Here is a 12,317-nt window from a genome sequence, read left to right as displayed (position 1 = left end):
GGCAAAATCTATAATCCAGCCAATGTAAATAAGGAACTATCTGCTTTCTCCTAGAACTTAGTAAATAAGGAACTACTTTCTTTCTCCAGAACTTCACAAGCGTTCAAATTGCCACATAGAACTTTGCAGCTTGCATAGCTATGATGTACAAAATTTGTTTTTTATTAGGCAATTTCTAAAAAGGCAAAATTATTAGTAGCAATGGAAAGAGAGCATTTTGTGGTGTAGGTATGACTTGAAGTAAGAGTTAGTGATAAGCATAATCCTGCAGTAGCAGGAGAGGTTTATTGGCCAATCTCACATAAGCCCTGTTTGAAAACAGCTGGGCTGGTTGGCAGTTCATTTCCAGGCCCAATTCAAGGTGCTCACATTCGTGTTTAGGGCTTTAGAAGACTCAGGGCCCAAATACCTAAAAGGCCACCTCATTCCCTACAGGTGGAGCACACAGGTGCTAAGGTGAGCAGATGGGGCCCTCTGGATTGTCCCACTGCCCTCAGAAGCTTAGGGTCTGGTGACCCAGGAGAGGGCCTTCTCTGGGGCAGCTGCTAAGTTGTGGAACTCCCTTCCCTCAGAAGTGCATCAGGCACCTTCATTATACAGCTCCTGGCAAATACTAAAGACATACCTCCTTACCTCTTTACCCCAACTTTTGATACTTGAGTCTGCAATACCTCAAGGACCGCCTCTTTCCATATGAGCCTACCTGCAGGGGCGTAGGAAGGGAGACAGGGGGGTGGTACTCCCTGGTTGTCATCCCAGAGAGGGGTGACAAAATCCACCCTGGGTGGATCGCCATGCACCAATCACACCCTGGGCGGATTGCCCCGCCCCCTGGTTGAATCGTCCCGCCCCTGAGTGCCGCTCTGGGTGCCTGAGCAGCTAGCTCCACCACTGCCTTCCCGGACCCTGAGATCATCTTCTGAGACCTTCTTTGTATGCCTCCTCCTCGAGAGGTCTGGAGGGTGGCAACACGAGAACAGGCCTTCTCTGCAGTGGCTCCCCATTTGTGGAATGCTCTCCCCAGGGAAGTTCACCTGGCACCTTCATTATACACCTTTAGGTGCCGGGTAAAATTGTTCATTTTTAACCAGGCCTTTGGTTTATCTGATTTACATCCTATGCCCTTTTTTAAAAAAATGGGGGGGCGGGGGGCTATTGAGTTTTTGTTTTTGTTTTTATTATGTATTTTGTGGTTTTATATCTTGATTTTATTCTGTGAATTGTCCTGAGACCCCAGGTATAGGGCCTGTATATAAATTCAATAAATAGTAATAATAATATTTTAAGAATCCACCTTATTTCTGTAATTCAAAGTTGTTTAAAACTGTTTTTGATGTTGTGCTTTAATTGTTGTAAACCACCCTGGGTGTTTTGAACCCATGGGTGAAGTCAGAGCTGTAATAGATAAGTGAGCCATTTTGTGTTATGCCATGAACCACAGAGCAGCCATAGTGTGACTGCCACCAAGAGCACTAAGGACAGATTCCAGTCAAAACACTCAAGAAGAACATACCCTCTGACATGGAAAGGTGTGTATCAATGCCGGGGAGGGGTGTGGCTTGGGGAGAGCCCCCATGCCAGATAAAGAGGCCTGCAGGGTGACACCCCCCTAATGCTTGAAGATCCCAACTCTGGTTTAGAGAAACTGTGAAAGTACGAGAGGTAGTGAAATATTCTGCATGCCCCTTGTGGCCACTGCAGTTCCCCATTGTCTGTGGCATTATCCCATGTGAAGGTGTTTAATGCTCTGCCCTTAAGTTCCAATCGTATAACCATTGATTTTCCATGGAATGCCAAGCCTTGGGGCAGAGCATTTTGGCATCGCCATAAGGCAGATCGAGAAAGTGTTAGGAAGAGGGCTTACAAGATGTCAGTCATTTAGGCTGACCCGTTTCTTGGACCTTGCTCACCTGAGCCCTGTGATTGCAGAGCTTCTTGTCAAATCTCAGGGGCTTGACCAGATTTCCTTGCAGATCCCCAAAGCCTTAAAAATTACTTGTCCAAGTCTTGGGGGTAAGGATGTGGAGGCTGGTTGAAAATCATGGGGTGATATGGGGTGATGTGGGGGGAGATACCTGGCCTTATTCTGAGCATTCTGCAGGGAAGCATGCAATTGGCTAATCAGATTCCAAATTGAATCAAAAGCTAGCTTGCCCATCAAGTGTCAACTCCAGTGCATTGTGTTCTTTTCAGAGCAGTTACTCATTTCACAACCTAACTATTGCAATACCGGATTATATGAGGAAGGCCCATGGCAGAATGCAGGTGGTCTCAGGTTCCATCTTCAGCAACTCCAGGTGAGATTGGGAGCATCCACTGACTGAAACTGTGGAGAACTGTTGCTAGTCAGTGCAGACAATAGCGAGCCAGATGGAGCAACGGTTTTATTTGGTATAAGGCACCTTCCTATGTCCTCATGCCCCAGGGGCCTGGTGCAGTTTTAGGGACTGTACATTTCTTTGGAATGAGATGTCGAAACTTGAGACGTTGTGGTCCAATTTGCAGAAATTGTGGTATTCATTGGAAGGGCCTGCTGAAATGCATTATTAGACCAGAGATCCACAGCCAAGAGTTGGATGTTTTGTTCAAATCAGCAAGTGAAATTCAAATGATTTCCCCTCTCCCTCCCCAGTACGTGTCCCTATTTATGAAAGGCAGTCTCTATCTGTGAGTCCGGGTACAGGAGAGCCAGGCGCAGTGGGGTGAAGGTAGGGGCAAAGGAAGGGGGTGGGGGGGTGGTCCGCCCCAGGTGTCTTCCCCACGGGGGTAACAAAATGGCACACTGCAGGGGGCGGCACTTACCGCAGGGCCTGGTCTGCAGCACGCCTGAACCACGCTTCTTTCCTGGGAGTGACGCAGTGGCTCAGGGCCCCGTGCTGCCCGAAACTGCAGCATGGGGCTTGCGTCCACCAGGCAGACTTTGTGGGCCACTCGCCATGGCGGATCACTGCAGTGCCCCCATGGGCGGATCGCCCTGCCCCTGCCACTCCGCATGCCGGATTAGCTAGCTACGCCCCTGGGTGAAGGCATGATAAAGATGCCATAGCCACAGGGCAACTAGACGGGATTTCAACAGGTCACAACTTTGTTGATTATAGATGTTAACAGGCTGTAGTATAGGCATCGGGTGTGTATTCTAAATTGACCAGCCCCTCTGGAATCCAGCGACAACTGAGGCCTGGGCTTGTATAACCAGAGAGTGGATCTTGTTTCCTTCTGCCCTCTGGCTCACCTGCAATGAGCTACAACCATGGACAAACACCAGCAGCCAGCATGGCCGGTAGAAGAAGAAGTGATGTCTTCCCTGGCTGTGGTGAAGTCAAGAGTGTTGGGAATCTGAATATGTGCAGCTTCACACAGAGTCAATTAGGGTTTGGCCGGCAGCCAAGGCAATGTTAAGGAGTAAAGTCTGCCTGGTGATACAGAGGCATGGAGACAGCTCCATGATTGGTCAAGCTCTCTCGTGGGAATAATGATTTATGGCCTACTAACTTTTTTTCTTAAGCGTTTATTAATTTTCCAATAAAAACATCTAATTAACATATCGAATCAAATCCAATAAAAACAAAAAACTAAAATTAAAAAAGGTCCAATTGTCTTCCAAATTGTAATAATTTTTGTTTTGGCTTCCCACGGTTTGAATTCCGAAGCGCTTTCAACATCATAGTCCTGCCTCTCATCATCATCAATGTTTTTCATAATTCCATATCCGATCTTTTCCTCCACGTTTTGACTCTGGTTCTGTGATCCTCATTCATGTCAGAAGACAGATACTTTTTTTTTCTATGGAGTGCAGATTTGTGCGTATATTGTACTCTTTCAGCTGTTTTTATTTTTTCACCCCACCGCTTCATTTAATGGCATCAAAATCCAGAGTTCTGTCCAGCTCTTTGAGAATTGTTATTTTGGCAGCTCCCAAATCGTTAAACTTTCCCGTCCAGGTGTTATCAAAGAAACAAAGAGAAACCTCCTTCTAAAACTCCTTGTTGATTTATTCTTAAACAGACTGTTTGCAATGTAGCCATATATCAGACAGTTAACAATTGGCCTTTGGAATCCCCCAAACCCAATCCCCCCTCCGGGCCCTAGAGGGGGGCTGCCAGACATCCATTTAGCCCTCTCTCTCGCTCATAATAAAAAACCTATTTTGCAAACAGATGTATATATAATATTGTTTCCATTCTTTATGAACAACCATCAGTTAGCTCCTGTTTCTCTTAATCAGGGAAGTATTTCAGATATTCCATAAATGCGTAGTCGGTAGAAGCCATTTTGTTCTTTGTTCTTTGTTTTCGTCTTTAACAGACATTTCAAATCTTAGAAGAAAAGCAGCTGCGAATAGGTCCCAATTATATATGAAAGTCCATCTGTACTCACTTTTTGAAGATCAATTTAGGTTCTTAATGAGGCTTGGCATGCAATACGGATTGTTAATGTTAGAGGAAGAAAAAAAAAACATACCAAGCCCCTCCAGATTCTAAACATCATGATGAGGATCTCTTTGAAGTTCGATCTTTTGCACCAGAGACTGTACATACTGCAGGCTTTTCCCCAGCTTCGTCAGTTCAGAGCGTGTCTGTTTGTTTTTCAAATCTTTATATTTTCCCAAACAGATGTGTCCGGCTATGGGGTGGCATCACAGGAGTGTCAGTCCGTCCCTTGCTCCATAACCCAGTGCCCCTGCCGTCTGCCACATCGGCAATCTGGGGCAAACCGTGGGTCATCGAGACAGTCCTCCCCTGCCCTGGGGAGGCTGCCAGGGCTAATTACCCCCATATCAGCCCTGAATTATCGGAACGGCTGAAGTCCAATCGTGTGGGATCCACCATTTCCCACCGCCGGAAACAGGAAGCTGATTTATGGCCTACTAACTTGAATGTGTTCAGTCAGTGAGAGTAGGAGTTGGAGGTTGAGAGTTGTGTAAGAGAGAGCAAGTTAAAGATCCGTGTTCTGTTCTGTTCCTGTAAATAGTCCACTGTATATAATAAACACCTTTAAGTGCAAGTTACTGGTTCCTGCTTTGTCCATCCTGTCTGCAGCCAATTGCCATTTGCTTTCGTGAACTCTGCGTATACTCCACTAAGGTCTGACTAAGGTCCTGCAACAAGTCAGAAAGTTGCGAAACACCAATAAAGAGGCCACCCTGACTCGCTGCGGCCATGTCGGACTGCAAGGCCACTCCCTTAGGCAACTTGGGCTAAGCCGTCACTTCTGCTCCTGTTTTTAATTAAGCGAAAGAGCTGTAGCCGTTTGCCAGTCTGGCCTGTTCCGCCTCCAGAGCCTTCATCTGCATCGCAGACCCTCCAAGTGTACCTATTTTCCAGGGTGGTTCCTGATTTAGAGAGGCTGTCCCAGTTTCTGATTTGATCCCGGAATGTGCCACTTTTCCTTAGGATGTCCCTATTTTCATTGGAGAGATGCTGGATGTTATGGAGTTATTCAACCCCCGAGCCAACTGAAGGCGATCCTGTATAGGGAAGGGGGTTTTTCTGTTTGTTTTTTAAAGTTTAATGTTTTATTATGCTTTTATATATGTTGGAAGCTGCCCAGAGTGTCTGGGGCAACCCAGTCAGATGAGCAGGGTATAAACAGTAAAATTATCATTGTGGAATGGGACGTCCCTATTTTCATCACAGAAATGTTGGAGGGTATGGCATTGGCCTCTGCCCACTGAGGAGATGACTGGTGCCCAGTCCGATTCTCAGCCAGCATGGCCACCCCCTCCATTGCCTGGGGCATGGAAATGCCAGTCTCGGCATGAACTCAACCCCAACCTCCATTTGGGTTTTCATTTGCTTGCTCAATCCAAAGCTGCCTCCCTGCTAAAGCCCCATTTGCCCCATTCATTTATAACAGGAATGCAGGGGGCATGTCAGCTGTTGGATCAGTGCCTCCACTCGCCTAGCCATGTCCTGCACCTGCTGCACCAGTGCTCCTTGCTTTGTCTGTGCATTCTGTGGATATGAGTGATAGTACTGCCTAGCAGGGGGTTGGACTAGGTGACCCTTGGTGTCTCTTCCAACTCTACAGTTCTACAATTCTGTAAGGTTTTTATTAGAAAATGAGATCCGATCCAAGTCCTTTGTCCATCAAGAGCCAGGAAAATTGAAATGAACTAATAGGGATTTCTGCAGTCTAATAGGATTTCCAATACCGGGGTTAACCCTAGGTCATTGCGCTTAAAATAGCATTTCCATTTTAATGAGAAACTACTTATTTCAGCACAGAGCCTCTGCAATTGTTGTTTCTTTTTCCTTTTTAAATGTTTGATACCATTTTAGGGAATAGCTAAAGGAGATGAGGCAAGTTTAAGAGGAATTCATCCAGGATGTGGTAATGATTTCAGAAAACTGCTGTTAGATTAAGAAACTGCAATTTATCATGAAGAGATTAAAGACCAGCAGCTAGGGATTTGGGCAGATCCTTTAAATTCATACAAACCCCAGCTCTACCAGAATCCTGGTAAGGTGGGGTGGGGGTGGGGCAGAAGAATAGATGCCAGTGATTTTTGCTTTTCCCCCACCTCTGCCCAGCCAGGTGATACCAGAAAGGTATGGAGCTCAGAGTCTGAGAATGGGAAGCAGGTCCAACTCATCTCAGTCATACTTCTAGTTGTGTTGAGCGAGGATCCCCCATGTTGCTGCCCCTGAAGGCCCAAGCTGTGGTTTAGCCTTCCATCAAGCTGATACCCTCAAGATGTTGCAGAATTACAAGCCCCTTACAAGCTTGCAGTTGGAAGCAGTAAGAAAAAAGCTCAATAACTTTTGTGTCCGGGATTTCGCTTTTTGAGCTCTAAATTCTTCTCACCCTTGGCCATTGGTCATGCTTTGCTAGGGTTGATGGGAGTAGGGATTGAGCTCTCTGAAATTTTAGAATTCATTTGCTTTCGAAATCACCTTGTGCAAAATGGGCTTGCTAAATCATTCAGTTTGCCAAATACCTTACAACCAAACCCCAACTAGTTTATTGTGAAATTACTGCAATGGACCTTGACCTTTATTCATCCCCAAAATTCCTTTCATGATTGAAAGTGTAACTTAATTTCGACTAATGTTAATCATTCATTCTTGGCTGCCAACTCCATAGGTGGTATTTCTCTGCGCCCAGTGTCTTGCATTGTCATTGTTCTCAGAAAAATAAGGTTCTCACCTTACATTTCCCCCTGTATTCACACCTTCCTGCCATCTTTCTCCTCCTCCTCTAAAGACTGATTGCTCCACTCAACTTGAAAGGACCACACATTCTTGGTGTCTTTTGATAGCTACAATGTTCTGGGATATTCTTTTTTGTTATTGTTACTGTTATTTTTTAATAAAAAAGAATTGGGATGTGTCTGTCGTGTTGTTCACATTGTTAAATGATCTTTTATACTTTTGTCCTACCTATTGTCTTCCTTAGTTATTTTGTTTTGCCTTCCCATTTGTATATTACTTTCATGTCTCATTTTACTCACCAACCATATCATCACTGACCCCAGCTCACCCTACCAGTCCCTGCCTGCCGTCCCCAAAATTTTATGCTGAGGCCACAGACTACCTCGCATCATTGTTACGGCTTGGTTTCTCCCACAAACGCAAGGCGACTCTGGCTGTTAATTATTTCAGATTTATTGCTAAAACAACAAACTAAGACGGAGCTCCTCTACTCATCGTCCTCCCCAGAAGATGGAGTTGCCCAGACTGAGCTCCTCCCCCTTCCCCAGAACGGAAGCCCCCACCTTCTCTTCTGGTATCTTTCACACATCTCTGCCACTTTTGAAATCCTGTGAGATTTGGCAGAGTGTATTTCCTGCATTCCAACATCTTGCCCACTATCGTAGTAGTTCTAACACATCTGTCTGTCCCTTTGGTCAGAGCTCAGATTACAGCTGCTCTCCCCCTCCTCTCTGCTTTCTGCTGTTAATTGTCCTCTCCCTGTGCCTGCTTCTTCTCCTCCTGTCAGCATCTGAGCTTTGCTGATACTGAGCATGCTCAGTAGGCAGAGATGTTTGCAATTGTAACTGAGCAGTTCAGAGTGTTAAACTGGTTGGTCTAGGCCAATATTCCATCATTAACAATGGACCACTCCGTAGCTAGTTGCAAAACATCTGCAAATCATTTGGAGGAGGAAATCTCTCAGATCAGTGCTGATTTTGATGCCACAGTTGAATCAGGCTGGGTGGGGCTTCCTGAAGCAATATTGAATTACACCTTGGCATCAGTTTCAGCATACCCTCCAACACTTTGAAGCCAAAATCCGGGCTGCCACCTTCCTGTTTTTTATTGTGAGAGCTCAACAAACATTTTGGTTGCCGCAATTTTGTGCCACAGACCCCCCACCACCACCACTTTTTGGGGCATGGTGCCCAAAAATGTGTTTGGGTGTGCCATGCAAGATCGCGGCTCCAAAAAACCCTGCATTTTTTTAATGACCTTTTTAAATGATTAATGACCTTGATCAAGATTAATGATCCTTATCACTGCTGCTGGGTAAGCCCACCAGTACCCACCCATGGAGGATGGGAACCCACTAGAGTGTAGTTGGGCCAGATTGTTGCTTTATAGCCAGGCCAGTACATGCCACACACCTGACAACCCATATGTCGTCAAGTGTGGGGCAGGTGGGCATGGTTTGTGAGAAATGGACTCATGGGCCAAACTGGGACTCCTGCTAGGCCAAATTTGGTGCATTGGCCAGAGGTTACCCATCCCTTTAGTAGACAATACTGATTTAGATGGACCAGATGGTCTGATTCAGTATAATGCAGCTTTGCTGCAGGACAAACAAAGTAAAGGAAATATATTTAATTTACTCAGAGGAGGATGGATTGACATAGGAACTCATCTTGGACTATCAGTCTAACTGGAACCTAATCTTGGCACCCGGCTCCGGAATTTACACTGCTGTTAAGACACTAGGTAAGTTTACATTGCAATTATTTACATTACATTAAGCAGGAACTTATCCTGTGTTAGCTGATTGTGTTAGACAAAATATTTGTCTGTCTACACATATATTTTTTTTTAAGAAGAGAAAATAAACATTTAACAAATCCATCATTTGCTGTATACCCTAGGGACTTTTCTTTTGTTGTCTGATATCATTGTATGTCTTCCTTCCTCCCATTTCTGATGCTGATCTACATGCCCCTCATTTCCACATTTCCCAAGTGAAGATCAGCATCAGGAAGAAGGGAGGAGTGAGGATCAGCATCTGGGTTGGGGGCACGTGATGAGCCTCAACAGTATGCATATAAGCACCCTTAACAAACTACAATTGGGGTGGTGTGCCAAAATGTCTGGAGCCGGCCCTGAGGACCTCTAATATCAGATGGCAGCCCAGCCAACCCAGGACGATGACAAAGTGTCTCCTAAAGCAAGTTGTCTTGCTCCTGTTCGCTACTTCTGTGGAATAAATCAAAGAAAAACGCTTTGAAATCTGGCTGTGTTACACATAATATGAACCTTGATTTATATAATCCTCACAAATCTATGATGTAAACGTGCCTCTGAATACCAGAAGAACTAGTAGAAGAAAGCTACTGCCCTCACGATCATCTACTTAGCAATTGTAAGAACAGAATGCAGACTAGAGGACTTTGGTCTGATCCAACAGAGCTCTTCTTAGGTGAGGACGAGCACCAAGTCCACACCTTTAGTACTCTGATGCACAATTTGGAGTCTAGAAGGAAATTCAGCATTCTTTGCCCCCAGATAGTCTTGAGTAGCAACACCCACCATCCTCAGTTAGCTTAACTAATGGTCAGGGATGATGCAAACTGTGATCCAACAACATCTTGGGACCCATCATCTGGATACCACTCTAGACCATATTGTTTCCTTGACTTCTTGCTTGAATATAACCATTATTAGAGCTTCCCACACCCCACAGGTTTTTGTTGTTGTTTTGTTTTGCATATCCACAGAGCTAAAATCATGCTGAACAAAGTAATGTCAGTCCTGAGAAGTTCCCACGCCCAAAGGATTTATTGATTCTTAGGGGAAAGTGTCATCATCTTTTTTGTAACCAGGGTCATATTGATAGAGGTTTGAGCAATATGAAAATGTTTTGCAGGTGGGATGTTATGCACAGAAGAATGTTGCTCAAGAACTTGCATGTGAATAGTTGCCACTGATGATTGAGCAGAAAAGAGAGGGTTCCACTTTGGCTCAGACAGCTTTTAGACATCCCTGTAAAATAAGATTGTGAAGAATGTAATGTGAGCTTGTTTATGACTCTGTGAGAATCTTCACAAGACTTCCCGCCCCACTGTAGATATTTTTTTAACACTAGCAGAAAGTGCCCGCTATTGCTCAGGAATCCTAAGAAACCAAAAAAATACGGAGATATAGAAATGGATAGTGTCATTTGTTCATTTTGAGGGCTGTGCCTGCCCTCCTTCCCCAACTCAACCCTGAACGACTCATGGAATGCCCAACCATGAACAATTTGAGGGATGGGGCTAATGCAATTTATAGTTTTTTGAACCCTATATGATTGGGAAAGGGGCAAGGGAAGGAAGTGCTGTGTCGTTGTCCCTCAACCACACTGCAGAAAACAGAAAGTCTCAGTCCTGCTGTGCGTTGCCTTGCAAGCATGTTCTCTACACAGAGCATGACGGTAAAGCAGATTCTTGCAGCCAGCAGTGTTGCACCATTGGTGGGCTGCTCCTGCACTGCCATAGCATGTGCTCGACCACCATGACATGCCTGCTAACCATACCCTCTTTCCCCTTCCTCCTCCTGCATCATTGCCCCCAATGTATCTCAGATCATTGGAGTACAGGTCCCAGCCACCCTTGCCACTGACAACAATGTCCCACTCCAGGCTGATCTCACTTGCTGCAACCACTGCCACCTGCATTTATGGAGAGAAGTTGCCTGAGCCAGCCCTACCTCACTCACTATCACCTCCCAAATTGACTCCTCCATCAGCCATCAGCATCACTGTGGAAACCATAACTGCTGGCAGTGAGAAACCATCCAACCACCAATGCTGGCACAACACAGGGGCAGTAGCCAGTATCTCTCTCCTCCTTTCTACCCCACTAGTCACAGGGCTAACTCTCTTCTTCCTACCTTGGGACCTCTGCAGTGCTGGCAACCCCTCTTTCAATACTGCTGGGGTAAGCTTCCCCAGTGTAGTGCCTGCGGGTAACATGTTTGTGAAGCAGTCCTGGGCAGCCAGCAGGATTTCATCCTCTGCTCACCAGCCGGTAAGTGGAGAATTCAGTCCTGTATAATTTGACTGTGTGATTGTGTTCCCCTGCTAGGAACAGGTATGTGCAGCCTAAGTGCAATGCAGGGCTGTTTGAAAGCCCTTTTGCAAACAGCCCTATTTTGCTCTTTGCAGAGGCTGCCTGGCTGTCCTTTCTCCTTCCCAGCGCCCCAGCCTAATTTGGTCAAGGCCGTGTTTTGATCTGGAAAATTGTTTGCTGGTTCCCTGATTTCCTCCTCCAACACCAAGAGGAGTATGCTGTAATGTGCCTGTTTTACCCCATGTCGTCTTTAGGCAAAGACCTTTCCCAGAATTGCTCACCTGCCAGAGAAGTCCTCAGCTTTCCAGGCATCAATGACCTCAGCCATATTTCCTGCTATCTTCCCATTGGGCAACTTCAGATCATCAGCACCATTTCCATTGAAGTTCCCGCAGGAGGCACAGACTTTTCCTTCCAGGCTTTTACTGATTTGCACTTTCATCTCCCCATTGGGTTCAAGGAGAACTTTTACTACAGAGGCTAATTTAATCACAATCACATCCTGAGAGAGGCTTATAGAGACATCTTCAGAAAACTTCACCGGGAGTGTCCTTTGGCGCCCATTTACCTGAAATGCAGAAAAGAGGGTGAAAGGTGCTGAGCTAGAATAGGTGTCCCCCTACTCAGGGGTTACCTTCTAGGGCTCAGTGCACATAAGTGAAATTACACAAAATGGGGAGCAACCTTAAACTGATCAGGACTGCAATACTTCAAGGACCGCCTCTCTCCATATGATCATCCTCTGAGCCCTTTCTTCATGTGCCTCCTCTACAAGAGGTCCAGGGGGTGGCGACATGAGAATGGGCCTTTTCTGCAGTGGCTCCCCATTTGTGGAATGCTCTCTCCAGCGAGGATCACCTGGTGCCTTCCTTACACACCTTTAGAGACCAGGAGAAAACGTTCCTCTTAAACCAAGCCTTCGGCTGATTGACACCCGATGCCCTTTTAAATGTGTTGTAGAATAGAGAGGGGGGGACGATTATTGGTTTGTTTCTGTTCTTATTTCTATCGTGTGTTTTGTCTTTTTTATATTGCAATTTTATGTCGTGAAGCACCCTGAAATCTACGGAAGTAGGACAGT

At 45.6% G+C, this 12,317-nt stretch overlaps 1 protein-coding gene across 1 annotated transcript in view; it reads right to left on the bottom strand.

Annotated features, from left to right (window-relative positions):
- Nucleotides 1–9,930: 9,930 nt before the first annotated feature.
- The window catches only part of LOC308484064 (IgGFc-binding protein-like), a 67,107-nt gene continuing 64,720 nt past the window's right edge, over nucleotides 9,931–12,317 (bottom strand). Inside the window, exons 18-19 of the mRNA XM_081018562.1 lie at nucleotides 11,518–11,804; nucleotides 9,931–10,169 (exon numbers count right to left, since the gene is read on the bottom strand). Of these exons, the coding sequence (XP_080874688.1) occupies nucleotides 10,160–10,169; nucleotides 11,518–11,804 (297 nt within the window). The 3' untranslated portion in view covers nucleotides 9,931–10,159. The remainder of the gene's footprint in view (nucleotides 10,170–11,517; nucleotides 11,805–12,317) is intronic.

This window comes from Podarcis pityusensis (genome assembly GCF_964106645.2).
Source record: "Podarcis pityusensis genome assembly, chromosome: 8".
In the NCBI taxonomy this organism is placed as follows: domain Eukaryota; kingdom Metazoa; phylum Chordata; class Lepidosauria; order Squamata; family Lacertidae; genus Podarcis; species Podarcis pityusensis.
This window is presented reverse-complemented; position numbering and strand designations above follow the sequence as displayed.